The sequence below is a fragment of the Laccaria bicolor genome, genomic scaffold, assembly GCF_000143565.1.
Source record: "Laccaria bicolor S238N-H82 LACBIscaffold_19 genomic scaffold, whole genome shotgun sequence".
Taxonomy (NCBI): domain Eukaryota; kingdom Fungi; phylum Basidiomycota; class Agaricomycetes; order Agaricales; family Hydnangiaceae; genus Laccaria; species Laccaria bicolor.
Genome location: NW_001889890.1, coordinates 335843 through 361679, shown reverse-complemented (window position 1 = coordinate 361679; position 25837 = coordinate 335843). Strand labels below are relative to the sequence as shown.

The following is a 25837-nucleotide window of genomic DNA, read 5'->3' as shown; positions in this document are numbered from 1 at the left end:
ACTATTCCCTTAACATTACATATATGATAAGAGAATACAGGTAACGGTGTTTCTCAAACTCATGAAAATATTGCGAAACCTCGTCACCACAAGTATCTCGCTGGGGGAACCCACTCTAAGCTTCCGAGCTGTTCATGTGTAGGAAACAAGCCACAGCAACGTTGCAGCCCCTCATACACTCCCTTGAACATCCTTTGCCGACGATATCCTTGCTAAGACTTCAAGCATGAAGAATTCACTCAACATCTTTTTTAGGTCACTCTTTTCCTCGGTCAAAATGTCGGGGGTAGAGCCAAAGACTAACAAACCGTCCCGCCCGAGGGAGCAACGCCTTAAACTGTGCAATTCTCTGTAAACGCCGTTGAACTTTCTCCGCTGCGAGCTTGGCTTCGTCTGCTTTCAGGTCCTCCAACACCGCTAAACAAAACACAAAATATCCTACATGTCATTTTCTTTATACTTGGTCGGGTAACAATTCTTACCAACGACGTCTAAGAAAGGGAGATCTGACCCTTCCTCGTAGGAATAGTGCCTTCTGATTCTGATCATGTTTATATCGTATAATTGGTAACGCTCGCATCGGTTCGTTATGGGCTGTGTGTATACGATTTTAAAATTTTTTTAAAATCAGATGGGGGACGTTTGTTTTGGGAGGGAGAGTGGACGTACCCGAAACATCTGACCAGGTTTTCCAAATGGCATTTTTGACATGTCGAGGCGATGCGTAGTAACTTTATACTGTGCCACATACTGTATTTTTTCAGCATAGGGATCTAGGGTGCGGCGAATTATACAGCTAAATATTGACATCAATATACATATGTATATAAAAAACCAAGAATGTCATGGAAAGACTCTCACTTTATCGCAGCACGAGCCGGATCATCCACCAACCCCCAAACCTTGCCATTATAAAAGATCCTATTGGCAGTATACTGATTCGGCTCTGACACAACTTTCTCTCGATCAAACCCATATTTCCTCATGAGCAAATCATCAGGCTCAGCCCAATTCGAAAAATCGCCGTGACGCATCTCCAAAACACGTTTCTCAAAAAACTCAATATGATACTCATGAACCCGTGTCCACTCATGCATCCCAGAGAGATACCGGAGATGATCCAAGTACCGAAAAAAACCAAGGGGGACAATAGTGGGTTGGTTGTGGAAGTAGACGGAAAGAACAGAGAAGTACGTGTAGAGATGGCGGAAGATCAAGTTGGGTTCCCTGGACCATGTTATCCCCTGCTCCAGAAGTTCTTGAGGGCACCGTGTCCGAGTCTGATGTGGAAGTCCGAGTCGTGGGGGGGGTGGCCTCGCCAAATTGCATAGGTAAGCTGTATAGGTCCATGGCACCAAAGTCGTGAAGTATTATTGAAATTACCATAGTCTCTGGGATGTTGGGGAATTTTTGACAGATATCGGTGAAGATGCTGGCGTTCCGACGTCGATGGTCTTGCTGAGACATTGTGTGAAGAGGCGAGCGGGCAATTTTGAGGTTATGCGTTCGGGCTTCAAGCGTGTAAGGTGGAGTGCGCCTGGCGAGACGGAACAGGACGGAACGAAAGAGATGTGAGGGGTAGGTGGGCTTAGTGCTTCAGTGGTGTGCAGGCCGAGGAATGATAGTACTCGGACTGCAATTGTAAAACTGTTTTACATGATCGCTAAGCACCTCTCGTGTCGAAACATTGAACAAAAACTCCTTGAGCTTCAATGACTCTCGTCAGGAAATCACCCGCCTGGTCCCGCCGTGGATGGCCGTTGTGGTTGTGAGAAGTTTGTTTGGCTAGCCCTCCACAACAAAATGAGCGTTCTATTTCCTTGCCACCATTGGGGAGTCCGACTTTGCGACGCGTAGGTACAGGTAAGAAGTCAGTCAATCACTCTGCTGACTACTGCGTACTACCTCTTCAGTGACGCGTAGAATTCCGCGTGAATTCGGTTCAATTTCAGGTTCAACTCAGTAAGATGCACAAACGCATCATCCGTCTTCTCCCCCGCCACCGCCTCTACTCCTCCTCCTCTAACGACCCACTAGCCCACCTAACTCCCCACCTCAAAACCCTCCGCACCACCCTCCTCCCCCTCCTAACGTCCGGTAACCCAACCCTCTCAGAACTAACAAAATACTACTTCCTCCACCCCTCAAAACACATCCGCCCCGTCATCGTCCTCCTCTTCTCCCAAGCCACCAATGGCCTCGGCCGTTCCTGGCCTCGAAAGCTGCTCGAGTCGAAAGACTTGGATTTGGATAGACCGCTCACACGACCTGACGTGTTGAACGATTGGAATCCGGCTATGCAGGGGAGTACGAGGGAGTTTGAGGACGTGTTTTTGGTGAAGCCGTCGACGGCGCACACATATCCACCGTCACCACGAAGTCATTCCCCACCATCCTCAACCCCATCTCCGTCATCACCAACCCTCTCCGACCACCACCATGAGCATCTCCTACCAACCCAACTCCGCCTAGCCCAGATCGTCGAAATGCTGCACACAGCCTCACTCCTACACGACGACGTCATAGACGCCTCACCCCTTCGTCGGGGTGCCCCCTCCGCCCCAAGCAAATTCGGTAGCAAGCTCTCTGTATTGGGAGGAAACTTTATCTTAGGCAGAGCCTCAACTGCATTAGCCAGGCTCGGCGACGCGGAAGTCACGCAGCTTATCGCGAGTGTTATATCGAATTTGGTGGAGGGGGAGATTTTGCAGATGCGGGATGTCGTTTTGGGTGGGGAAGTTGAGGGGACGAAGAAAGACAAAGATGTTGGGGTGGAAGGAAAAACTAAAAACGCATGGACGGTGTACTTGCAAAAGACGTACCTCAAAACAGCGAGCCTCATGGCCAAGGGCGCACGGTCGGCCGTTGTGTTGGGTGGATGTGAGGAGGGCGAGGTGTGGAAGGATATAGCGTATGCTTATGGACGGAATTTGGGGATTGCTTTTCAGGTGCTTTCCCTTCCTCTTGCTCTTGTCGTCATCCCTCTCCCTAACCCTAATCGTCGTCTTCCCAGCTAATAGACGACATACTCGACTACGAATCAACATCAACACCCGGTTCCGCAGATCTAACACTCGGTAAACCAGGCGGTGCAGATCTTCAACTTGGCTTAGCCACCGGACCAGCTCTGTATGCTTGGGAAGAGTTTCCCGAGATGGGGGAGCTGATTGGGAGGAAGTTTGAGGGTCCTGGGGATGTTGAGATGGTGTGTTTCCTCTTTTCCCATTCATTTTCCGTCTCCTTCTACCTCCCCTCTTTTACCATATCTCGCTTTTCCCCCTACCTTCCCTCTCCTTCACCCTCGACCTTGTCTCGAGCTAACACACACACTCTCTACAGGCCCGTTCCCTAGTCCACCGCTCCTCAGGCGTCCACCGCACTAAACTCCTCGCCAAAGAATTCGCGGAAAAAGCAAAGGAGGTGCTTGATGAGCTTCCGGAGAGTGTGGCGAAGAATGGGTTGGTAGCGTTGACGGAGAAGGTTGTTGGAAGGCGGTCGTGATTCGGTTGCTTTGTTGTGCGGTATTACTCATTTGCTTTTGACATTTGTAGATATTTTTGCCAAACGCGAGTTGGGATTGGCATGGTTAATTGGAGCCCACTTGAGTTTCCTCTTTGCACGCACAGGCACCCTTTCAAGGCCGAGTTCGGTGAGTTTTTCGTCTTTTGTTGGCATTTGTAGATACCAAACAGCAATTCCAATGCACTCATTAACGAACTGCGGATAACTTCAGTTGTTTGACGTTTTTTTCAAACACGAGTTATGATCACTTGAAGTCCCCTTATCTTCTTTGAACGCACAGGCACCGAGTTCGGTGAGTTCCTCGTTGATGTCTTTTCGTTGACACTTATAGATACCAAACAGCAATTCAATGCACTCATAACGAAAGGCTGCGGATGACTTGAGTTGTTTGACGTTTTTCAAACACGAGTTATGATTGCTTGATTGTACGCACAGGCGCCGTTCATGGCCCACTGTTCGGTGAGTTCCTCGTTAATGTCTTTTCGCCTCTGATGATTTTCTCTCTAGGGGCCATGTATGTATCTGCGCTGCTACTTTAACAATGAAAACCCTGGACGTCTAGCGACTGCCTTTCAACAACACCCCCCTCGCCCTCATAATCTTAGCTTTAATCTCTGGGCCGCACACGTTATTCTATCATGCATCGTTATCGCTGGTCATGGTTTCTTCCAACTGGCCCGGACAGATCTTCATAACCCCCTCTCTTGTAAGCATAATTCACAATACGATCGCTATATTACAGTGACACAAGCGAGAAACCTGACAAGACTTTACAGAAGGTATGAGATTGGTATGAGAACGTATTTAAATGTCACATAAAAAGCAAAGACCAGCCATGACCAGGTTTTCATTCAGTCGCCACTGGCACGATCTCAGGCAAGGGCGGCTCGATAAGGAAATTGGCGAAGAGCACATATATGGCCGCAGTGGCGCCCGCCAAAAACACGCTGCCAATCCACGCACTTTGTATAATCCAAAAGTCAAGATCTTGAAGAGTTATGACAGAATACGCGTGCTTGCCCAGAGAAAAGACGCTGCTGTTACAAAAACAATTGTCAAAGACGTTGCCGAACTGGCAAAAGCACGCGGTGACTGCCCAGACCGCGTTGAAGCCGGCGATGAGCTTTCCGAGACGGCGTAGCATAATTGAGATCCATCGAGCTGTGGACCGATGACGAATGGCCTTGTCTTCAAGGAGGGCCTGGCCTTCTTCATCTCTGGCCTCACCTTCATGGATGACATGGCCTTCAGAGCGGTGTTGGGGGTTCGAGGCATAGTGTGTTAGGATGCTTGAGGTCACTAACATCATCCAAACGGTCGTGGAGAGGACAGCGTAAATGAGCACAGCTAATGATCGGCAGCCGAGTCCTGTGACAGTGATCAGCAAACAAGACGGAGGAGAGAGAAGAGTGAAGTTCTCACCTCGAGTAGGTGTGTACCAGGCTTGAACGAAGGCAGCTCCAGCCGTGCCCCATTGTAACATCAATGCGAGACCAGATGCAAGAAACATTCTGGATACAACTTTTGGTCCCCAGCGACCACGTGCAGGAGGTTTCTCGGCCGTGCACAGTAGTTTTCGACTTGAGTCCTGGTGCCCACACGATCACGATAATTAGGTTTCTCAGCATCGGGGTCGACCGGCTCGTTGACCGGCTCATGACGGCGAAAACGTTCGGATGCCGCCTGGAAAGCTTCGGACACATCCTCCACTGCCTGCACCCACGGGAAGAATCGCGCATAGTTGAAGACTGGCGAAGTACACTTCTCATCCCGATGCAGGTCATCCACATCTGTCAAGGTAAGGTCAATAGCTCGTATGTCGGTTTTGTCCTTCAGGAGAACACTCTTCCCATCATCCGTGGCAAGGTACGCAAGGTCATTCGCATGCGCTACGGCTTTCTTGAGCAGTGCCGCGTCACATTTGGGCGAGAACTGTAGCCACCCAACGACGATGGGGAGAAGCCACAGCCAAAGTGATCCTACTCCTAGGCCATTGGAATGGATGGAGGTGTCAACGCCCGCTATGAAAGTATCAAGGACGCTAAAGACGTAGGCGATGACCACCCACGCGATGGAGGTGGCTGCAGAAATGGACCAGTTGTGACTATAGTCGATCTCCTCGGCAAGTTGACTCCACCATTTGTCGTTCTGGCTCAGAACAATGAGGGACGCAAGAAACCCATCATCTTTCACGACTCTGATGGGCGATTGCTGCAGGCTAGTGAGGATGCGCACTGCATCTCGAACGTTGGGAAAGGTGTATTGTGTAAACTGTCTGGTGACCCAACGATTGTTTAAGACAGTTAGGATAAGCGAATACGCAGCCAAAGTTGGTGATCCAACGGTTGTAAGCACAGAGTCCAAATTCACCAGCATATCATTGGAGCCGAACGGGAGCTGGGAAACCAGCGCTAGCCACGGGAGCAAAAACGCGCTGAATTGCTGCGAGAAAATGGTGAATTCAAATGGCTCTTGTCTTTCGCCACAAGCTTGGAGGCATAGGCTGTACGTGATGCCCGTGGCGTTAGCGACGTCTACAGGGTTTCCTTGGTTGTCCGTTCCGCCAACATCCATGCCTACTCCAAAAGTGCCGTTTTGTAGTTTGGCTAGACAAACTTGAAAGTTCGTCCCTGGGAGCCTTCCAGCGATCGTGGCCATCGGAAAGGCGACGGCCATGCTGGCAACGAATCTGACGAACTTGTGAAGAGATTCTACGTTGCCTCTCGTCAGCACGCGATATCCAAGCTCGAAAACAATTACTCACTCATGATCTATGGCAACCTGACACACGCGGTGTGTTTGGAGGGCATCTGACTGGGAAACCACATTCCTATTTATCGGACGAAGGAGGCGCCTCGATAAGTACCCGTTCAGTAGCTTTTCTGGGCTTGCCAAAACTGAGTTTACATCTCACGTCCAAGCTTCGGGGGTCCGAGCCGACCTGTACTAAATGAAATGGACATCCTGTCTTCTAACGAGGCTGTACTTGTGGGGTTTGATCGTTCTTTTCTCAAGGCTGAAAGCTTAATGATCCTGCGCGGATAATTCAGGCGCCATCTAAACGATATCTGCACCAGCTTTTTCAGAAAAAATAGCGATGACCAGTTACCCAATGAGATTATGACGGCCTTCCCCGCTGCATTAGCTCTCGAAAAATATGGCTATGCCTGATAACGAGTTTGGATATCCCAGCGGAGGAGAGGCTGTTGATCACGACCATCGGACGTTCAGACCTTATGACACCTATCATGGGGCAGGGAGTGAACGTCGATGATTACTTCGGTAAGCCAAGGCACGCATGCCTGAGAGACCTTCAAATCGTGAGGCGCAAAAATAGATGGAGTACACAGTAGACTCACCAAAAAAGACTGAAGGCTTGATCTTGCCAGTTTGGGAGGAACAAAAAATAGATATCGGCTTGATGGGTACTAATGCGTACAGCAAACCAGTCCTTGAACTGTAAGCCAGAGTAGCACAATGCGCAACTTAGTAGAGGGCCTTGCGAAGATCTGTTTGCACCAGTTCAGGCAGGAGAACGTTGAAAGCAAGAGAATATTGTACAACAAACTCGCCAACTTCATGCGTAGTGTGTATATTGGAAGTTCAGCTGACCAAAGTAACGACGCTCGGTGGCACTGTTTCACGCGGTAGATATGAAACACATCTCTGGGTGAAACCAATAAGAGGCGAAAGAAAATAAGTGCACCAGAGCTCACCAAGTTCCATGAATAGCTTGAACCCATACACGTATCAAACTGGTCTTGATTCAAGCAGCACTTGAAAGCACAACTTATCAGTGATCACGAGTGATGATTAGGGCGCTCAGTAGACAGGTTTGACGCTTATAGGTCCTGATTGCCGCTGGTTGATAAGATCGACGCTCCTAGATCCTGATGGCCGCCGGTCGATTAGGACGCCCAGAGTTGGGGGTCTACATTTTTGAGTGGCAATATGTCAACTTCAGGCTTCAGCTGACCACAATCACTGACCACCTTTGACGCTACACAGCTCATAGATCCTGATTGCCGCTAGTCATTGTAACCTACCCTATATTCGGTCAACCTTTGACTTTCACGGTTTAAACACATTCTGAAGGTTTATTTATGAACTCACGTCGTTCCCATCACTTTAGGATGAGGTTGAAGGAATCTCCGAGGGACTCCGAAGCTCCAGGGAAAAGAAGACAAGATCCATGAGGGCCTAGAAAAGAGAGAAAGCAAAGTGAGCTCGAAGGTATCGGTGCCCGACGTCCAACGTTGAAATTTGGAAACACTCTCGACGAGGTCGAAGGTTCAAAATGCGAGCTCACGAGGCATAAGGAAATGAAGCGAAAATTCGTTCGTTTGTGTCTATAGAAATGCTTTTACAAAGGTGTAGTCAAGAGAGGTATCCATCAGACAGACGCTCAACTCGCTGGCAAGTTCCTCAAGCGGCTTTAAAATGCACGCCCAATGAGCTCACCAAACGTCCTCGAGGCCCTGCTTGCGCAAAGCCATATTCTCGGTATAACGAGTGAGCGCGGAAGTCATCGAGTGGATATGAAGATGCGGCATTTGTAAAAATGCGAGACTCGGTCAGTTTCTGTAAACAGATCCTGTTCGAGTATGTTCTGAGGAAACAGGACACCGTGGTAAGGTTTATATACTTTTTTTGTGGGTCTGTGCGCGGGAGTTGCTGCACGTGGTTTCTACGCGACTTCGTTTCACCCAAAGGCTAAAGTCATCGTCGACTGTTGCCGCTCAGCCTCGTCTTACCCATGGACCGTCATCTATATTTCCAGGGCAGCGTTGGGGTACGGTCAAGACATTTCTTGAAAGACCTTACTCTCCAGCATCGGACTTGAGGCCAAAGTTATCAGACCCGAGCCAGAGGTCCTGAAGGTCAAGCAGCTCAGAAGACGTTGGGAGATACCACGGACGCTTTCCTGGAGGCTGAGAAAACCTGGAAAAAGGGGGCTGAAGCATAACGCAAGCCTCATGGCGAAGGGCGCGCGATCGGCCGTCGTGTTGTACAAGGATATAGCGTATGCTTATTGGGGATTGCATTTCAGGTGGGCTCTTTGACTTTGTGTTGAAATTCCTTCCCCTTCTTCTTGTTCTTCCTCCTATCCCTCTTCCTAACTTTCCTCTTCTCAGCTAATAGACGACATACTCGACTTGACTCGACATTCGACACCTGGCTCCGCAGACCTAACACGCAGTAAAACCGGCGGTGCGTTCTTCCGTCTTATTCTGCCTCCTCTCTTGATCCTCTTATATCATGAATCGCTTTCATTCCTCTTTCACAAAAGTCCCGGATTTGGAATGTCCGGTGTCTGGTGTCTGGCGCTGTGCAGAATCTTGAACTTGGACTAAATTCCCTCACTCATCACTCACCCAGCTCATCGCCTCACCAAATGGACGTCACCGCTACTCTGCGAGATCAACCGCCCACCCAACGCCCACCTCGCCGGTCACGACAGAGCCGCTGCGTCGCCCCAGCACCACACCGTCCCTGTGCATACCTCTACCTCCATACAACAAGTTGGACAAACTATCCAATATCGAGATGTCCTCCTGAACGAAGACCAACCCGAAATTGAACCGAATTCACGCGGAATTCGACGCATCACTAATACTAAACTTTACTAAAGACGTAGCACGTAGTAGGCACGTTCTCAAAGTGATTGTCCGACTTCTTACCTGTATCTACGCGTCGCAAAGTTGGACTCCCCAATGAAAATGTGACGGCAAGGAAATAATAGAACGCTGTGGAGGGCTAGCCAAACAAACCTCGCAACTTGAACCGTAGCGGTCATCCACGGCCAGTCAATCTGATCATTATTGCCTGGCGAGACCAGTCATTGAAGCTAAGCTTTACGACTCTCTGTTACGCCATGACGCCGGAATGAGAGGTGCTTAGCGATCATGTCAAACAGTTTCAAAATTGCAGTCTGAGTACTACGTCCTTCAAGTTCAAGCCACCTTCGATTCCCCTCGGCCTGCACACGCTGCACAAAACTCAACTGCAACTTTGTCCAAATCCTGTCTATCCCTTAGGTTTCTCTTTCGTTTCATCTTGCCAGGCGCGCTCCATCTTACGCGTTGCATGGAAGCATCAACGCATACCCTCGAAACCGTCCGCTGGCCTTTTCAGACAATGTCTCAGCAGGATTGTCGAAGTCAGGACACCAGTATCTTCACCGATATATGTCAAGAATTCCCCACCATCCCAGAGACTATGGTACTTTCAATAATACTTCACGACTTTGCTGCCTTGGACCTATACGTATAATACAACTTACCTATGCAATCTGGCGAAGCCACACCCCCACGGCTTCCACATCAGACTCGGACACGGTGCCCTCAAGAACTTCTGAAGCAGTCAATAACATGGTCCAGGGAACCCAACCTAATTTTCCGCCATCTCTACACGTACTTCTCTGTCCTTTCCGTCTACTTCCGGAACGAATCCACTATCCCCCTTGGTTTTCTCCGGTACTTGGATCATCTCCAGTATCTCTCTGGAATGCATGAGTGGACACAGGTTCATGAGTATCACATCAACTTTTTCAATATCCGTGCGCCACGGCGATTTTTCGAAATGGGCTCATCCCGATGTTTTGCTCATGAGAAAATATGGGTTTGATGAGGACAAAGTTGTGCCGGAGCCGAATCAGTATACCGCCAACAGGATCTTTTATAACGGCAGAGTTTGGAGGTTGGTGAATGACCCGTCTCGTGCTGCGATAAAGTAAGAGGCTTTCCATGACATTCTTGGTTCTTATCACTTAACGTCAATATTTAGCTGTATAATTCGCCGCATACGGGATCCCTATGCTGAAAAAATACAGTATGTGGCGCAGTATAGAGCTACTACGGACCGCCTCGACATGTCACAAATGCCATTTGGAAAACCTGGTCAGAGGTTTTGGGTACGTCCAATGTCCCATCTGATTTTTCCTTCGTAAAAAAAAAACATATGTATACATACAGCCCACGAGGAATCGAAGCGAGTGTTACCAATTCTACGATATAAACATGATCAGGCAGCACTATACCTACGAGGAAGGGTCAGATCTCCCTTTCTTAGACGTCGTTGGTAAGAGTTATTGCCCAACCAACTTGAAGAAAATGACATGTAGGATTTCTTTTAGCGGTGTTTGAAGACTTTGATTTATTGAAGAATCGCATGAAAGAAGAGGAAGCCAAGCTTGCAGCGGATAAAGTTCAACGGCGTTTACAGCGGATAGCACATTTTAAGGCGTTGCTCCCTCGGGCGGGAGACTTTCTTAGACTTGGCTCTACCCCCGACGCTTGTATCAAGAAAAAGAGGACTTGGCTTTTCAGAGTGACCAAAAACAAGTCGAGTAAATTCTTCATGTATCGAACCACTGTGTATGAAAGGAGATGAATCGATGAAGAGTTACAAAAAAATTGAAAGTATGCTCAACGACGGAGGATGAGTGTCCCAGCCAGCGGGCCCTCAGCGCGTGGTGCGTTGGTCTAAGAAACAATATGCGAGCGAGTTACCGTCTACATCTACTGCGCACTTGGCCGCGGGGGAATGGAGCGAGCCCACTAGACCAACAAGTAGGGTTCCAAAAGTGACAACAAATGTTTGAAAAGTCTGAAAGGGATGCTGTCGTTTCCTCGATGCGCCTGTATACTGCGCCGTCTCCAACGTCTGGGGACTGAAAGCCCTCCGAAGACACCTTCGTCTGCAATTCCAACTCGAGCGGCTTCCCGGCAGAAATGCGGATGATTTCGTCACATAATCCGATCCAATCTTGTTCAAGACATCCACCAAAAGGGTGCTTGCCGGAGATGGAAAAGTCGAATGAAAGGTTCGTGACTTGATTGGATGCAGATATTTTACTGAGGACGATATTGATATCGCGGAGAGCACCGGACTCTTTTTTATTGCATTTGATGATGGCGTAAAGCGCGAATACGCGCAGGCTTGAAAGATCTTTGAGGTTCAAGAGTCCAACAAGTGGGAGTTGTTTACCTTTGTCAGAAACCTGTCAAAATCGCTTCTCTTTACGAAAAAAACACTGCACCTACGTTCACCCACGTGTAAGCTAGTGAGATACAATTCCTCCAGGGTATTGCAAGCTGCATCGAGGATAGGTTGCAAGCAAGCCATTTCTTCCTCCTCGTGCGGGGATAGGGTCAGAATGCGTAGCTTTGACCAAATGACCACTGGCGTATGAAACCTAGGCGGTGATGTAATCATCTGTTTGACGAGGCTGTGCGAATCGCGATAGTCGAAAACTTCCAGTGCTGGCAGTTCTCGGTCTCGGGTAGAGCTATATTCCTCTGGGTACTCATCGTAGCTCTCCTCAGAAACTCCCACACAGTCAAGGAGCACTTCTCTCAACTTGGGGCAGATGAGAAAAAGAGGCAACGGCACGTTCTTGCATTCGGTGAGGCGGAGGGTAGTCAAGGTTTGCGAAAAGAATGATTGCGTGAGCCGTCCCACGAATAGTATGGGGTCCTCAATTGTTAACCGAGAGAACATAGGTCCGCCGAAGCGAAGCTCATGGGGTGGCATCAACGACTTGGCGAGCAGTTGGAGGATGCTGATGAGGGTGGGATCGTTGAAAAGCCATGCATTCCGTGCGTGCGAGACACAAATCTCAATAACACGGACACGGTTGGCGACCGAAGGCTTGTCATCTAAAATCTTTTTCATCTTTGCCAGCTTCTTTGATATCTTGCTCTTGGTTCCCGAACCCATGCCCAGCTCGAGGCTCCGGAAGATGTATGTTTGGCATATCTGCGTAAATGCCCGATCCGTGAGAGAGAGACTATGGAGGTGCTCATCCCAAAATGGAAGGTTTGAGATATGTTCGACAATGTAAGCAAGCAGATCGTCTGAGAGGAGAGAAAGCGGCGGGTTCAACATGATAGTGAAGATACGGCAGTCTACTGGTGTTTGTAGCTGCTATTACATAATAGCAGGTGGCTATGTGCTTATGTGATAGCAGGTGGCTATGCATATGCTTATGTGATAGCAGGTGGCTATGCTTTTGCTTATGTGATAGCAATAATCTCCAGCCTGCTTCTGTAATAATTGCCCTCTCTGCCGTCTTCCACTACATTTTTACATCATATAAAATCGACATTATACTGAGATTATTACATGAGTATGAGCTACCAAATTTTTATGCATTTTACTGCTCAAAAAATTGTTAAATCAGCAACATCAGTTGAAATTGACATTTTTGAATTCTGAACTTGCTACTGTGCCATTTTTATCAATTCAACAGTCACAGGTCATAGGCCATTTACAACTACCAAAATGGCATGTGGGGTTATGGCAATTTTTGGTCAACTGCCAAAACAACTGGAAAAATTGTAAAGAAATCCCATAGAAATAACCCTGAGAAATCCAACAGACATTTCTCATGTTTTGGACAAAATTAACTCCTGAGTACAAGAAATTTGAAGTCTTGAAATAAAAGAGTAATACCTCATTGCTTTGATAAACATAATTTTAAATTGTGGCTTGTTAATCTTCTGAAATTTCAACTGAAGCTTTGGATAGATTATGTCTTTCTGTGTAAGATATTTTTAAGCACTGGCATAAGTCTTACACTTGACTGTATCACCCAGAAAATTTTACCCTATCTACTGGAAAGAATATTGTACAGCTGGTGTGTCCCTTGTTTTTTTCCCCCTTGTTTAGATGGTTGTATGATTATCTGGGATGGAGATTCTGATGACTTTTAGTTGTTTACAAAGCTTATGCATGAGAGAAAAACCAAGATCCAGAGCAAAGCTGCAATTATATGGAATGGTAATCATGCAAAGGGAAACAGGATGAGATTTTTCATTTTATAGCATCGCATGTCATAGTTTCACATATGAAAACTACTGTAAGTTATCATCAAACTTTCAGAAACAAAATCACAATGCCAGGTTGTAGATGTACAAAGAAAGAATCCTGTTTGGTCAAAACTAATTCAACATCAAAGTGGAAGTGCTTCACATGCACCCCACCAAAAAAAAAAGGGTTAGTTACTCCAACCTACATCCTTGAAAGTGCTTCAGAGCTGCCCAGATGTAGGTGGAAATGGAAGGATGGGCTAGTAGTTTACAGCTCATGTATAGAAGATAAGATAAGATAAGAAATATTCTCTTTTCTTTCGCTTTTTTCCTCTTTTTATTTTATTTTATTTTATTTATGTAATAGCAGCTACAAACACCAGTACCCTGCCAGGGAAGTCGACAGTGATATGTCCAAAACGTTACATTTGTCCTTGATCACACAGTCCATGTCCAAACCGTCAAATGATTGGGGTTTTCCACGCTTATCACGTCGTTTCCGTCCTGTCTATCTCAATGCGTGTAGTGCGGAATTGCGACGTAAAGTCTCAGGGAAGTCACGGAATTTGCGGCCATCTGAAAGAGTCGTTTGGAAAGCTGCCAACGAAAACAGGTATGTCGCAACGTCTCTCGACTAAAAGTCCTCATTTGATGCCTTTTTGTCATCGTGTCGCCCCCAAAAGCCCATACAATACTAGCTTCTTCCTGCACCTGGACATATTCCTCGCCGTACTCCTCCAGATGAACCTACATCTTCAAATCTTTACGCGTCAGTGCCTGACTTGAACAGGTTCTCAGTTCAGCGGACGCTATTGGGCTGCTTGCTTTCCGTTCGAATCTCGGCGCGACCACCGCGAGCTGTCACACAGGAATCGGCGGAGAAAGGAGACGCTGTCCATCCGCGATTGGCTTTTGGAGAATTTCTGGCTTGTTCTGAAGGATCGTTGCCGCCATAACCCCTCGGGCTGTGACGACTGTGAGCAGAATTGGAGAATGCCGAAGCGCTCTGAGTCTTATTGTTATTATCTGAAGATTCAGACCGACCTTCGGAAACTTGGCCTGTCAACCAACGTGTGAGTCTCGAAGTACTGTTATAAGCTTACTCACAAAGACGTCCTTTCTCCCTCCATTTTAGCCCTCGCTGAAATTGCAAGAGTATCCGAACTGGAGTTATAGGTCGATTGGTATATCTCTCGGATCCGGATCGCCGATACCCGCAGGCTTCTTTTCGAAACCGTGACAGCCGGAGTTGCAGCCTCCCTTGAAGAATCACTACGAACTACTGCAAAATAATAATGTAATTGTCGAGTTATTCATCGAATGATAGGTCAACCAACCTAATTAACAATTGTGGTACTAATTCGTGTCCAGTGTTTCGGACTTTGCCGACGTTTTGGAAGTCACACGTTTGGACAAAACTTACAAAGATAACTCTTCGTTTTCAACAATCTTGTTGCGATTCTCTTTCATCTTGCGTGATAACTTTCATCTGAGTTCAGGAAAGATGCAAACGCTGACATTCGAGGTCTGTAGATACTCAACAGTATGTATGTTTTTAGAGGAACGTCGTCACTAATACATCAGTATTTCTACACTCCGCTTGTCACGACTTGTTTGGGCTTTTTTCGACTCGTACGAGCCCAAACGAGTCGAAACGAGCCACAAGTCACAAGTTGACAAGTAGATCCAAAAATCTCGCAAGTTGAGTTGCGAGATTGCTCGACGAGCTCTAACAAGCTGACAAGCTCAGAAAAGTGGTAATCTTATTTTTGGTATTTCGTAGCAAAAAATTAGGTATAACTGATCATTGTATGGTACTAGCACAATACAGTGAGAATACGACAGTACACTATTAAATAATCCTTTGCCATCCACACCAGCGACGCCAGGAGGGATGCATCCCTCCCCCATTGGGTCCCTTCCACAAGCTCTGTATACCCCCTTCTCAAACTCCCTTCCTGCCCCTGCAAGTGCATACTGGTACATATGCTGTCGAAACGGCGTGCGCGGCGGAGTGACGTGGCGATGGTTGGTGTGTGGTGTGGGCAACGGCAACTGGCTGGGGACTTGTCAGTCGAAGGGGGGGGATATCGGGGGTTGCTGACCTTTTGGTAGCACTCATTCCTCCACGATCATTTGTCGTCGTCGTCGTTGCTGCTGTCGACTTCGTGGCACGTCAGGAAGGTTCGGCTTGGAAAGTTCTTGGGCACACATAGCAGCGGGCTAAAAAGAACGAAATGGCGGATGCGATGGCTTCTGTATGACTTCGTTCTCTAATTTAACAAAACCAGGCTCCAGCCTAAAAAGAGCGAATTGGAGAGATGGGTGAACGAGAAATCTAGGAGAGACCGAAGAGCCAAAGATGTAACGTACCGTTGACAAGCCACGTCGTCACCGCGACGTGGCAGTGAGTCGGCTGGTGCTTGCCTGGTTGCTGTCGCTGCTGGCGTGGCGTGGCGGCATTGGGCTGACTGGTGCTCGTGGTTGAGGCTGGTGACGTGGCATCACCACGTGTCGTCGGTGTGAGCTATCGTGGTTGTGGGAGGTCAAACGATGGTTCCGGGAGGTAAATGTTGGTGGTGGCAGTGGTGACGCAGCAGAGGTGGGTGGTCACTGTGGATGATGGTGTGGTTAAGATGAGAGGGAAATTACAGAATGGGCGTGGTTACCAATTGTTACATAAGCAAGTTCGCAAACCACTTTTTTCGCCAAGTCCCCTCATGGTCAGGCACCTCGTCAGCTTGTGAGCTTGTGTCGACTTGTGACTTGGCGACAAGCTGTCAGTCACAAAAAGTCGTGAAAAGCTGACAAGTAAAGTGTAGGTTTGCTGATGTACTATGAGTGTCGCCACATCCACTGACTCAGAGAACAATCAAGCCAGTGCACGTTTTGTTGAGTTTCGACCTCACAAAATGCTGGCCGCACTTTTCGCACATGGTAAACAGCCCTCCCCGCTGATGACCAGTCAGCCCGTGCCCGCTCCTCAATCGCTCAAGAAGGGTTATGTCTTTCACGGCGCCCTCATCCCAACCTCATCCAAGTTTTCGACCGAAGGAGGGTGGTTAGCATGCGACGAACCATAGTAGCGGTTCTGAGTCTCCCCATCTTGTAGGGGTGCTCATTCATTCGAGGAGGTGCAGATGACAACGGGCGATCCACGTCGTCGATGTCAACGTACGCAGGCGGACCCGTGAATCTTGGCGGGGACGAAACTCGAACGCGACGAAAGCCCAATGCCGAAGCAGCTGTACTTTGTCAGTACCAGTACGGCCAAACATATAATAAATACTGACGACGCGATGCTTGATACAGGTCTCCTCGGAATGAAACATCGCCTGCAAGCTGGCGGGCACCAACATTGAAGAACGCCGCATGCTCCCCAAAATACCTAAAGAGGAACAGCGCTGGATCGACCATATCAGTCCCCCGACGGAAGTACTCAAGCAGTTTCTTCGCACTGGCCGGTTGGGTTTTTCCCAACAAGTTCTACAACGGAATCGAGGGCGGGCGAGACGACGAGCCATGCCCCGGACATTAGAAGGAAGCTCATCATATTGCACACATCAATGAGGCTTTCGCTTCACAATCGGCGTATTGTGTAGAGGAATTGAACAAACCGATATAGAAAATTAATCCAAAGTAGGTCTTCTGCAGCTTTTCGACAACTTCTCATCGATTTGCAGTGGCGGGTCAATTGCCATCTCGCATCCCCTTAAAATAAGTACGTCTATGGCTAGTTCATGAACCACGGTGGTTCAACCTGACGAGCTTGAAGCTGGTATTCGTCAAGTCGTGACGGGTCTCGCAGAGTTGAACTGCAGGGGTGAGAGGCTCCTTTGCACAAGCATGTGTATCGGGAGTGTAAATGGGAGCAGCTGGTATCTTCGTAAACGAAATTAATCGTTGAAGATGTTAACTGAGTATATTGGAGCATGGTACAGAACATAAGATTAAAATTGCGGTTCAAAATCTATGTCAGCGAAAAGTTGGTCTCCAGCAGAGAAGATAAAAGAAATCTCAGGAAGTTGATGATGTCAGTGAATCAGTACAAACGAGTACCGCGACACAAGTGGACTAAGAAGTGTCAAAGACTGAGGAAACAACACTCGTCATTGAAGAGGAAAATGGATGCCAGTGAAATGACTAACCTCGCCGCGCTGTGGGTTGTATACTCGAACGCTGGAGTCGTCCTTGACGACAGTCCATCCAGAACAAATGAACCGAGCAAGAAGAAGAGGCCGATTGATTTTGAACCATCAAGCACCGAGGTCGTTTGCGGAAACATCTCGTGCGGTGGATTTGAGTCATTTGACGGTGCGCAAAATGGCGAGACGGCTGAGGGCTTTGTTTTCGAGCCGTCGCGCCTTGTCATATGATATCCATTCAGCTTTTACACTGAGCTAGCAGGGGCTTTGGATGTGAATTCTAACGCCCCACGGCTGTATGAACCAGCTTTAGGATCCTAGAGGTGTATGACATCAACGCGCGAAGAGAGAGATATAGACGAAGATAGACGCACTCGATAGTATCCTAGATCCCACAAGAGCCACGATAACTTCCTGCGGGTTGACGGAGAGGGCAGAGATGGTTGCGCCGGCACGACATATTCGATGGTGAGTAAGTATACGTTGAGGATGTGTGAACCGTGTTTGGTTTGCATGCAAGGAAACAAACAAACAATATGGTAAAAATTAATGTATTCTTAGTTGATTCTTAGTTTCTATAAGTCCTTAGCTAGGTGCTACTTCTGCGACTTCTACAGAGGAGGCTGCAACTCAGGCTACCGCGGTTGCAAAAAGAAGGCAGGAGGTATCGGCGATTCGGATCGAGATATACCAATCGACTCATCACTCTCCGAACTGCTCATCCCGCATTCATGATGCATCCATGAAAGGGTGACGTTTCGGTAAAAAATTAGAAGAGGCTAGCGATATAGTCTTCGCTTCCCGCACTGCCTATCTCACGTACTGACACCTGATCATGCCAGCGCCTGAACAACCTGTGTGCCCATAAATACCCCATCATCAGCATGATAGGTTCCTCAGGCAGGCCCTCTTCAGAAAACCGTCTTTCGCTATCCTCTCTACTATGCGCTGGTCGCTCATCCTATCCACCTTCGTAGCTGCTCAGTTTGCGCTTTCTTTCGCCACTGTTATACCTTCATCAGACCAATTGCAAAGACGGGCCCCGGCCGATGGGGCTAAAGTGTCCAGCAAGACCTATCGCAAGATTTCTCAATTACATCCCTATGCGTACAAGTTTGATAAGGCAGGCGGTGTTACTCGCCATCGGCTAACGCAATCAGCACGAATCCCCAATCATCGTACAATGCTCCTGATCCCGAAAACGGATGCCGGTATGGTTCCTTCGAAACGTCGGGCTGCCGAGATAACTAAATTCTTTTGTTCCGATTCGTAGATCATATCTTTGAACATCAGGTTCTGGATCACCACCTCGATAAGCATGGCCTTAAATTCGGGTACGTATCCATGTTCATCATGATGTGAGCGTGGCCTAATCTTTTACTCAGTGACCTGCACCCTGATCTCAAGAAGCAGGTTAAAGGCATAATGAATAGCCCAAACAACCTGGTGCCAGTGCCCGCCGGCATCAATCGAGGAGTAAGGCTCTTATCCTCCTGAAATATGTATTGCCTGCGACTTACTCCGCAATAGAAAGGCCAAGTGTTCAGGCAAGCGCGAAAAGGCAAGGCCATCACCCCTAAGAAAGATCGCGATGCGTACATAAAACTCAGTTACACAAGTTCCAAGAAAACAGCTAAACAGCTCGACCATGCATTCAAAAAGGTGAGTTGGTTTCCAACAACTGGTATATCAAGCTTCGATCAAACATCGGCCTTGCAAAGGCCGGCCACGATTTCGGACAAAACACTGTGCAGCGCACGCTACGGAACATGATGAATAACGCAAAGATCATGAACGCTAACGATCCCAGCCCGGCGTCCTCAAGGTCATCCTCAAGGTCATCTTCAAAGGCGTCCTCAAAGGCGTCCTCAAGGGCATCGTCACCTAATCGCAGCCCGGCATCCTCAAGGGCGTCGTCACCTCAATCAAATGCTAGTTCGAACAAGGCGATCCCGAAGCGTCCAGCTCTTGTCTTCATACCAAAGGCGCCAAACAGGAAATCCGATCGCATTGCAGCGAAGCCACCGAAGAGCTATAAGGTGTAATGGGTGAGCTTTCTAGGGTGTAGATAGAAGCGAAGATGTGTAGCACAGGGATAATGCGATGTATGTCTCTGTGAGATCTAGATGGATTAGGACGAGTGTCCCAACCAGGTCGCAGGCAAAGGACGTGGGAGGTAGGTCTAAAGAACGACACAAAACTGCGCTATCACATATGTACATTTCCTTTACTTCGCCACGGGGGAGTTGGGCTAAGCCGCTCACGCGTCCAACAAGCACAATATTGCTTGGATAGCCTGACAGGGATGACTGTCCTCTCAATGCGTACACTGGCAGTTTGTCTTGCCTGGTCCTAATTTTCTCACAGACACCTCCGTCTGTAAATGAACGTCACGGTTTCGAGAAGTTTTCCGAGAGAACACTCGCGTGTGATATTCCACCGCACACAGAAATACATCCAACAAAAAACGGTGCTCAACAAAAATGGTAAACTCGAACGAGTGGTTTGTGACCTATTGCTGGCGGTGGATACCGGTATTACAAGTTGGACTGGGCGCCGGGGGTTTGACTCTATCCACACGTAGTTTCAACAGGATTGAAATTTGGAAACTCCTTCCACTATGCACCAAGCTGTCAATTAAAGTTCGAGAGCTCAGCGGCGTAAGGATATGAAGCCAAGATTCATTCGTTGTTGTGTATGGAACGTTACTTTACGAAGGTACAGAAAAGAAAGGTATCCATCAGACAGACGCTCAACTCGCTGGCAAGTCCTTCAAGCGGCTTTAAAAAGCACACCCAATGAGCTCACCAAACGTCCTCGAGGCCTGCTTGCGCAAAGCCATGTTCTCGGTATAACGAGTGAGCGCGGAAGTCATCGAGTGGATATGAAGATGCGGCATTTATAAAAATGCGAGACTCGGTCAGTTTCTGTAAACAGATCCTGTTCGAGTATGTTCTGAAGAAACGTTTGACGGGGGAGGCAAGGTTTATATAGTTTCTTTATGATGGTCTGTGCGTGGGAGTTGCTGCACGTGGTTTCAGGTAAGGGTATGTGATGAACGCGTCCGCCGTCCATCCATGATCCATCGTCGACTTTTGCCGCTCAGCCTCGTCTTACCAATGTTTCCAATTGACGGTTATCGATATTTTCAAGGGAACAGTGGAATACGGTCAGGCGGCCTCTTGACAGACTTCTCGCGCCAGCATCGGACTTCCTTTGACCAAAGGTATCAGACCCAAGCCTGAAGATTAAGCAGCTCATTAGTCCCGAGAGGACATTGGAAGGTACGACGTTCTGGTGGAGGCTGCGATTGAGAAGACCTGGAAGAAGACTTGAAGCGTAACGCAACCCGTATGACCAAGGGCGCATGATCGGCCGCCGTGTTGGGTGGGTGCGAAGAGGGCGAGGTGTACATGGAAGTATATAGCGTATGCTTACGGATGGAATTTAGGGATTGCATTTCAGGTGGGCTCTTTGACTTTGTGCCCTTCTCCTTACCTTCCCTTCTTTTCCTCTTCCTAATTATGGTCTTCTCAGCTAATAGACGACATACTAGACTACGAATCCACATCAACAGCCGGCTCTGCAGATCTAACACCTGGAAAACCCGGCGGTGCGGACCTCCAACTTGGCCTAGCCACGGACCAGCTCTCTATGCTTGGGAAGAGTTCCAAGAGATGGGAGAGCTTATAAGGAAGAAGTTTGAGAGTCTTGGGGATTTTGAGATGGTATGTTCGCTTCTCTGCATTTTCCCTAAAACGTTTGTTCTCTTTACCCCCGTTGACGACAACGTATCCTCACCTACAGGCCCGCTCCCTAGCCTTCCGCTCCTCAGGCGTTCACCGCACTGAACTCCTCGCCAAAGCATTCGCCGAAGTGCCAAGGAGGTCCTTCAAGAGCTTCCGGAGAGCGTGGCCAAGACTGGGTTGGTAGCGTTGACGGAGAGGGTTGTTGGGCGGCGGTCGTGATCCGATCTTGCTGTGTGGTACTCATATTTGTAGCATCTGGACTTGAGTTGTCCAACGTTTTGTCGAACATGTGTTGGATTTGGCATGATTACTTGGAGCCCGTCACCGACTTATCTTTTTTGAACGCACAGGTACCGTTCAAGCTTTCAAAATTTCAAGGCCAAGTTCGATATAAGCATGGTCGATTTCCTCGTTATTGTCCTTTTCACCTCCGTGATATCTGTCTCGGGGCCGGTATCTGAGCTGCTAGGTTGACATTGAAAACCTGTGGCACTCCAGCTTGAAGTACTGGCCCGCAAGAGCCGTCCGGGGCTGCACTTGCATGTAGCGACTGCCTTCGCTCTTGGGATGATCTCGACTTTGATCGTTATCGCTCTTCAGGTGTTGTTTCTTTTAACTGGCCTGGACAGATCTTCATAACGCCCTTTCTTGTGATCCTGCTGATTTGGGCTTTGCACCGTTCCAGCTCATGGATCAAGACCATGTTTGATATGTGTATGGGGTCAAGTCATCCACGGAACTTGGTGAATTCCAGTACACATATCTTCCTTCGCGCCGTATTGATTTCGCAGCGTCATTACGCAGCCAAACTTAGATTATACACTGCATTACACATGCCAGTGGTGAGTTTTTTTGCACAATGATTTCAGCTTGTCGCGCTGTCGACACACTCCTGAGCTGATGCAGATAGATCTTTGTAACGCCCTCTTATGTGATCCCTCTAATAACTTGTGCTGTGCGCTGCTCTGGCTCACAGTGCAAGAACAATCTCGATGTATGCATTACATAGTACTCGTCAGGCTCGTCTATTTTTGATCTCTCCCAAATGATCAAGTCTTTGTAAAGCCCGTTCTTCTCGCCTTCTCTGATCCATACATGCAGCTGGCGAGTCAAGGTTAAGTTCCCTGCGCAGCCACTTTTACAGGTCATGACTGCGCGAACTTACATTTCGGGGCCAGGTTTTGCCAGGATCGTGAAGTTTGGTAAGTTTGCTGTGCGCTCCCTTTATTTTTGCATCTACTTACACATTGTAAGTCACTCGAGCATTCTTCGGCTTATGAAGTAATCATCAACGATCACTCCCTCCGGCGCTGCCCCATGAGATTCGAGAAGTGTCGTAAGTCCGAAGCGTCGGATGGTCACGAATCACAATCAACAGCTTCTCCTCCGCTGGGATATCCAAACTCTCTATCAGGCGTAACCTATTCTGGAAAGTACTGGCGTCGGCGCAACCACTGAAGTTTACTATCTAAGCTGGATAGGTTTGCGCTTACTTAATCCAGAGTGAGTAATTCTTTTTTGCCTTCCGATATCGCGTCACACGATCATTCAACGCACTATATCCCTATTGACTCTGAATTTATCGAGAGCTACAACAACGGGAAAATAAACATCATGTTGTCATTGGGCAACGTCACCATTATATTGTTTCTGAAAGATTTTCTTGCATCATTTAGATGACGCCTGGATTATCCACGCAGGACCAGTGAACTTTGAGGATCGAGAAAAGCACGATCAAACCCCGCAAGTACAGCCTCTTTAGAAGACAGGTTGTACTTCATTGCACCGGCGCCCCTGAAGCTTCTTGAACAGGTTGGGCATGACATGCGCGTCGGTTTTGGCAGCCATCTCGCCATGACTCTAGAAAAGCTGTTGCGCGGTTGTGCGGTTGCGTAGCGTGGGTAGCCTTCGAAGCGCCTTCCCCGATGAATAAAAATGTAGCTTCCCAGTCAGATGCCCTTCAAGCATACCGCGCCCGTCAGGCTCCCATAGATGAGTGAGTGGTTTTTGCGAACTTGTAAATTGCATACTAACGAGAGGCAACGCAGAATCTCCTCACAAATTTCTCGGATTCATCGTTATCGCCATCGCCTTTCCAACGGCCACGGTCGCAGGGACGAACTTTGATGTTTGTCTAGCCAATGTAAAAAATGGCACTTTTGGAGTGGGCATGGATGTTGGCGGCACGGACGACCGCGGATACCCTGTGGATGTCTCTGTCGCCACGGGCATCACGTACCGCCTGTGCGTCCAAGCTTGTGGTGGCGGTCAAGAACCATTTCAATGGTCCATATTCTCGCAGCAATTCAGCGCGTGGTTGCTCCCGTGGCTAGCGCTTGTTTCCCAGCTCCCGTTCGGCGCAAACGATAAACTAGACAACTTGGATTCTGTGCTCCTAACTGTCGGTTCACCAACTTTGGCTGCATATTCACTTTGCCTAACTGTCTTAAACAGTCGTTGGGTCACCAGACGGTTTGCACGATACACCTATCCCAATGCCCGAAATGCAATTCGCATCCTCAGCAGCCTGCAGCAATCACCCATCAGAGTCGTGAAGGAGGGTGGGCTTCTTGCGTCCCTCATTGTTCTTCCTCAAAATGACGAGTGGTGGACTGAACTTTACGAGTGGATTGATTATACCCACACCTGGTCCATATCTGCAGCCACTTCCATCGCATGGGTAGTCATCGCCTACATTTTTACCGTCATTGATTCTTTCACAGTGGGTATCACCAACTCCATCAATTCCAACGGCCAAGGAGTAGGATCGCTTTGGTTATGGCTTCTTCCTATCGTCATTGGGTGGCTACAGATCTCACCCAAATGTGACTCGGCGCGCTTAAGCAGTGCCGTAGAGCGTGCTAATAAGCTGGCCCACGTTGCCACAGATGATGGGCATGTTGTTCTCGTGAAAGAAGCCCAAACTGAGGCACGAGCCATCGAGCTTACCTTAACGGAGGTAGATGACCTCCGTCGGGATGAGAAGTGTACTTCGCCGGTCTTCAACTATGCACGATTCCTTCCGTGGGTGCAGGCAGTAGAAGACGTGTCCGAAGCTTTCCAGGCGGCGTCCGATCATCTTCACAATCACGACTCAGTCGATCCCTCTATTGACTGGGTTACAGTGGAGAGAGGTCAGAAACCTGATGAGCGCAATCGTGTGGGAACCAGGACTGAAGTCGAAAACTACTGCACTCCATGGCAACCTGCCGAGAGACCTCGTAGTCGCTGGGGACCGAAAGTTGTATCCAGAATGTTTCTTGCATCCGCCCTCGCACTGATGTTACAATGGGGCACGGCTGGGGCTGCCTTGATTCAAGTCTGGTACACACCTACACGAGGTAAGAACTTCACGGTTCTATCTCCTTTATCTTGTTAGCTGATCACTATCACAGGACTTGGCTGCCGATCAGCATCTTACCTTCTCTACACTGTCCTTTCCACGATCGTTTGGATGCTGTTAGTTGCTTCAAGCATCCTAACGCACTATGCCTCGACGACCCAATACCACTTTGAAGGCCGGGCCATCCGTCATTGGCCTGCAAGAGCAGCTCGAAGGACCTCAATTATATTCCGCTGTCTCGGAAAGATCATCGCCGCCTTCAACTCAATTTGGGTAGTCGTCTCGTGCCTCTTCCAGTTCGGCAGCTTCTTTGATAACTGTTATTGCAATAGCAGCGTCTTTTGGCTGCACGACCACGCGTATAATGTCATTGCGCTTCTGCCTGGTGACGTTACGAGTATAAAAAGTGCGTGGATTGGTGGCGTATGTTTGGCGGGCGGCACTGCGGTCATATATGTAGGCTTCGTCAATGTCTTTATTGACCCACCCTTGCCGGATTGATAAGATTACTCCGGGGAAACCTGGTCATGGCTCCATTATAAGTGGCATTCAAATTTACAACTTGCCAGTACTTATACCATACATAATACGCCTCTCATTTTTTAATTAACTGTAAGCGCTTATAAGGTTGTCGGATTTCTCGCTTATGCGACTGTATTGTGTCACGATAATTCTTATCACTCGCCAGTACAAGCCTCCTACCGCAAGTTCTCGTGGTAACCGCGAAGGCATCAATGTCCAACGACGAAATTTCGAATGTCCATTGACTGCCGGGGGTTAAACGTTGAACGTTGAAGCTTAAGGAAGTCCAAGAATTTCGAGAGCTCACGCGGAGTAAGGAAATGAAGACAAAATTCATCCGTTTGTGTACATAGAAAGCTGCTTTACAGAGGTGTAGTCAAGACTCAAGAAAGGTATCCATCAGACAGACGCTCGACTCGCTGGCAAGTCCTTCAAGCGGCTTTAAAAAGCACGCCCGATGGGTTCACCAAACGTCCTCGAGGCCCTGCTTGCGCAAAGCCATATTCTCGGTATAACGGGTGAGCGCGGAAGTCATCGAGTGGATATGAAGATGCGGCATTTGTAAAAATGCGAGACTCGGTCAGTTTCTGTAAACAGATCCTGTTCGAGTATGTTCTGGGGAAACAGGATGCCATGGTGAGGTTTATATACTTTTTCTTGTGGGTCTGTGCGCGGGAGTTGCTGCACGTGGTTTTGGTAAAACTAGTGAACGCGACTTCAAGGTCTTTGAACGCGTCCACCTAT

The 25837-nt window shown here is 48.3% G+C and overlaps 12 protein-coding genes across 12 annotated transcripts; 8 read left to right on the top strand and 4 right to left on the bottom strand.

Annotated features, from left to right (window-relative positions):
* Positions 1-1967: 1967 nt before the first annotated feature.
* LACBIDRAFT_251291 (uncharacterized protein) lies at positions 1968-3501 on the top strand (the record flags this gene model as incomplete). The annotated part of the gene is made up of 4 exons (XM_001883123.1): positions 1968-2723; positions 2754-2948; positions 3014-3205; positions 3340-3501. 4 exons carry the CDS (start codon positions 1968-1970, stop codon positions 3499-3501), a joined length of 1305 nt encoding a protein of 434 aa, XP_001883158.1.
* An 868-nt stretch (positions 3502-4369) lies between these two features.
* LACBIDRAFT_328972 (uncharacterized protein) lies at positions 4370-6198 on the bottom strand (the record flags this gene model as incomplete). Its single annotated transcript, XM_001883003.1, has 3 exons — positions 4370-4890; positions 4945-5033; positions 5246-6198. 3 exons carry the CDS (start codon positions 6196-6198, stop codon positions 4370-4372), a joined length of 1563 nt encoding a protein of 520 aa, XP_001883038.1.
* A 3853-nt stretch (positions 6199-10051) lies between these two features.
* LACBIDRAFT_300381 (uncharacterized protein) lies at positions 10052-10667 on the top strand (the record flags this gene model as incomplete). Its single annotated transcript, XM_001883122.1, has 3 exons — positions 10052-10254; positions 10309-10435; positions 10497-10667. The coding sequence occupies 3 exons, from the start codon at positions 10052-10054 to the stop codon at positions 10665-10667; spliced, it is 501 nt and encodes a 166-aa protein (XP_001883157.1).
* Positions 10668-10949: 282 nt separating this feature from the next.
* Positions 10950-12411, bottom strand: LACBIDRAFT_328971 (uncharacterized protein; the record flags this gene model as incomplete). The annotated part of the gene is made up of 3 exons (XM_001883002.1): positions 10950-11006; positions 11054-11524; positions 11578-12411. 3 exons carry the CDS (start codon positions 12409-12411, stop codon positions 10950-10952), a joined length of 1362 nt encoding a protein of 453 aa, XP_001883037.1.
* A 396-nt stretch (positions 12412-12807) lies between these two features.
* On the top strand, positions 12808-15040 carry LACBIDRAFT_328970 (uncharacterized protein; the record flags this gene model as incomplete). Its single annotated transcript, XM_001883121.1, has 10 exons — positions 12808-12863; positions 13054-13068; positions 13122-13162; positions 13350-13384; positions 13552-13571; positions 13702-13947; positions 14033-14103; positions 14125-14407; positions 14706-14859; positions 14894-15040. The coding sequence occupies 10 exons, from the start codon at positions 12808-12810 to the stop codon at positions 15038-15040; spliced, it is 1068 nt and encodes a 355-aa protein (XP_001883156.1).
* A 75-nt stretch (positions 15041-15115) lies between these two features.
* Positions 15116-15954, bottom strand: LACBIDRAFT_300379 (uncharacterized protein). Its single transcript, XM_001883001.1, has 3 exons — positions 15708-15954; positions 15440-15633; positions 15116-15389 (listed from the first exon to the last, which is right to left on the bottom strand). Exons 2-3 carry the CDS (start codon positions 15454-15456, stop codon positions 15152-15154), a joined length of 255 nt encoding a protein of 84 aa, XP_001883036.1. The 5' UTR covers positions 15457-15633; positions 15708-15954; the 3' UTR covers positions 15116-15151.
* Positions 15955-16872: 918 nt separating this feature from the next.
* On the top strand, positions 16873-17195 carry THIK-3 (uncharacterized protein; the record flags this gene model as incomplete). The annotated part of the gene is made up of 3 exons (XM_001883120.1): positions 16873-16932; positions 16989-17055; positions 17110-17195. Coding segments are annotated over 3 exons (213 nt in total), but the record flags the coding sequence as incomplete, so codon positions are not given.
* Positions 17196-17458: 263 nt separating this feature from the next.
* On the top strand, positions 17459-18214 carry LACBIDRAFT_328969 (uncharacterized protein; the record flags this gene model as incomplete). The annotated part of the gene is made up of 4 exons (XM_001883119.1): positions 17459-17648; positions 17742-17775; positions 17869-17951; positions 18069-18214. The coding sequence occupies 4 exons, from the start codon at positions 17459-17461 to the stop codon at positions 18212-18214; spliced, it is 453 nt and encodes a 150-aa protein (XP_001883154.1).
* Positions 18215-18422: 208 nt separating this feature from the next.
* MISSP32.1 (small secreted protein) lies at positions 18423-19524 on the top strand (the record flags this gene model as incomplete). The annotated part of the gene is made up of 5 exons (XM_001883118.1): positions 18423-18690; positions 18753-18813; positions 18865-18955; positions 19010-19141; positions 19201-19524. The coding sequence occupies 5 exons, from the start codon at positions 18423-18425 to the stop codon at positions 19522-19524; spliced, it is 876 nt and encodes a 291-aa protein (XP_001883153.1).
* A 1395-nt stretch (positions 19525-20919) lies between these two features.
* Positions 20920-21447, top strand: LACBIDRAFT_300375 (uncharacterized protein; the record flags this gene model as incomplete). Its single annotated transcript, XM_001883117.1, has 3 exons — positions 20920-20944; positions 21017-21239; positions 21345-21447. The coding sequence occupies 3 exons, from the start codon at positions 20920-20922 to the stop codon at positions 21445-21447; spliced, it is 351 nt and encodes a 116-aa protein (XP_001883152.1).
* A 1773-nt stretch (positions 21448-23220) lies between these two features.
* On the top strand, positions 23221-25072 carry LACBIDRAFT_300373 (uncharacterized protein; the record flags this gene model as incomplete). The annotated part of the gene is made up of 3 exons (XM_001883116.1): positions 23221-23224; positions 23277-24569; positions 24624-25072. The coding sequence occupies 3 exons, from the start codon at positions 23221-23223 to the stop codon at positions 25070-25072; spliced, it is 1746 nt and encodes a 581-aa protein (XP_001883151.1).
* Positions 25073-25524: 452 nt separating this feature from the next.
* On the bottom strand, positions 25525-25728 carry LACBIDRAFT_300372 (uncharacterized protein; the record flags this gene model as incomplete). The annotated part of the gene is made up of 1 exon (XM_001883000.1): positions 25525-25728. One exon carries the CDS (start codon positions 25726-25728, stop codon positions 25525-25527), a length of 204 nt encoding a protein of 67 aa, XP_001883035.1.
* Positions 25729-25837: the final 109 nt, after the last annotated feature.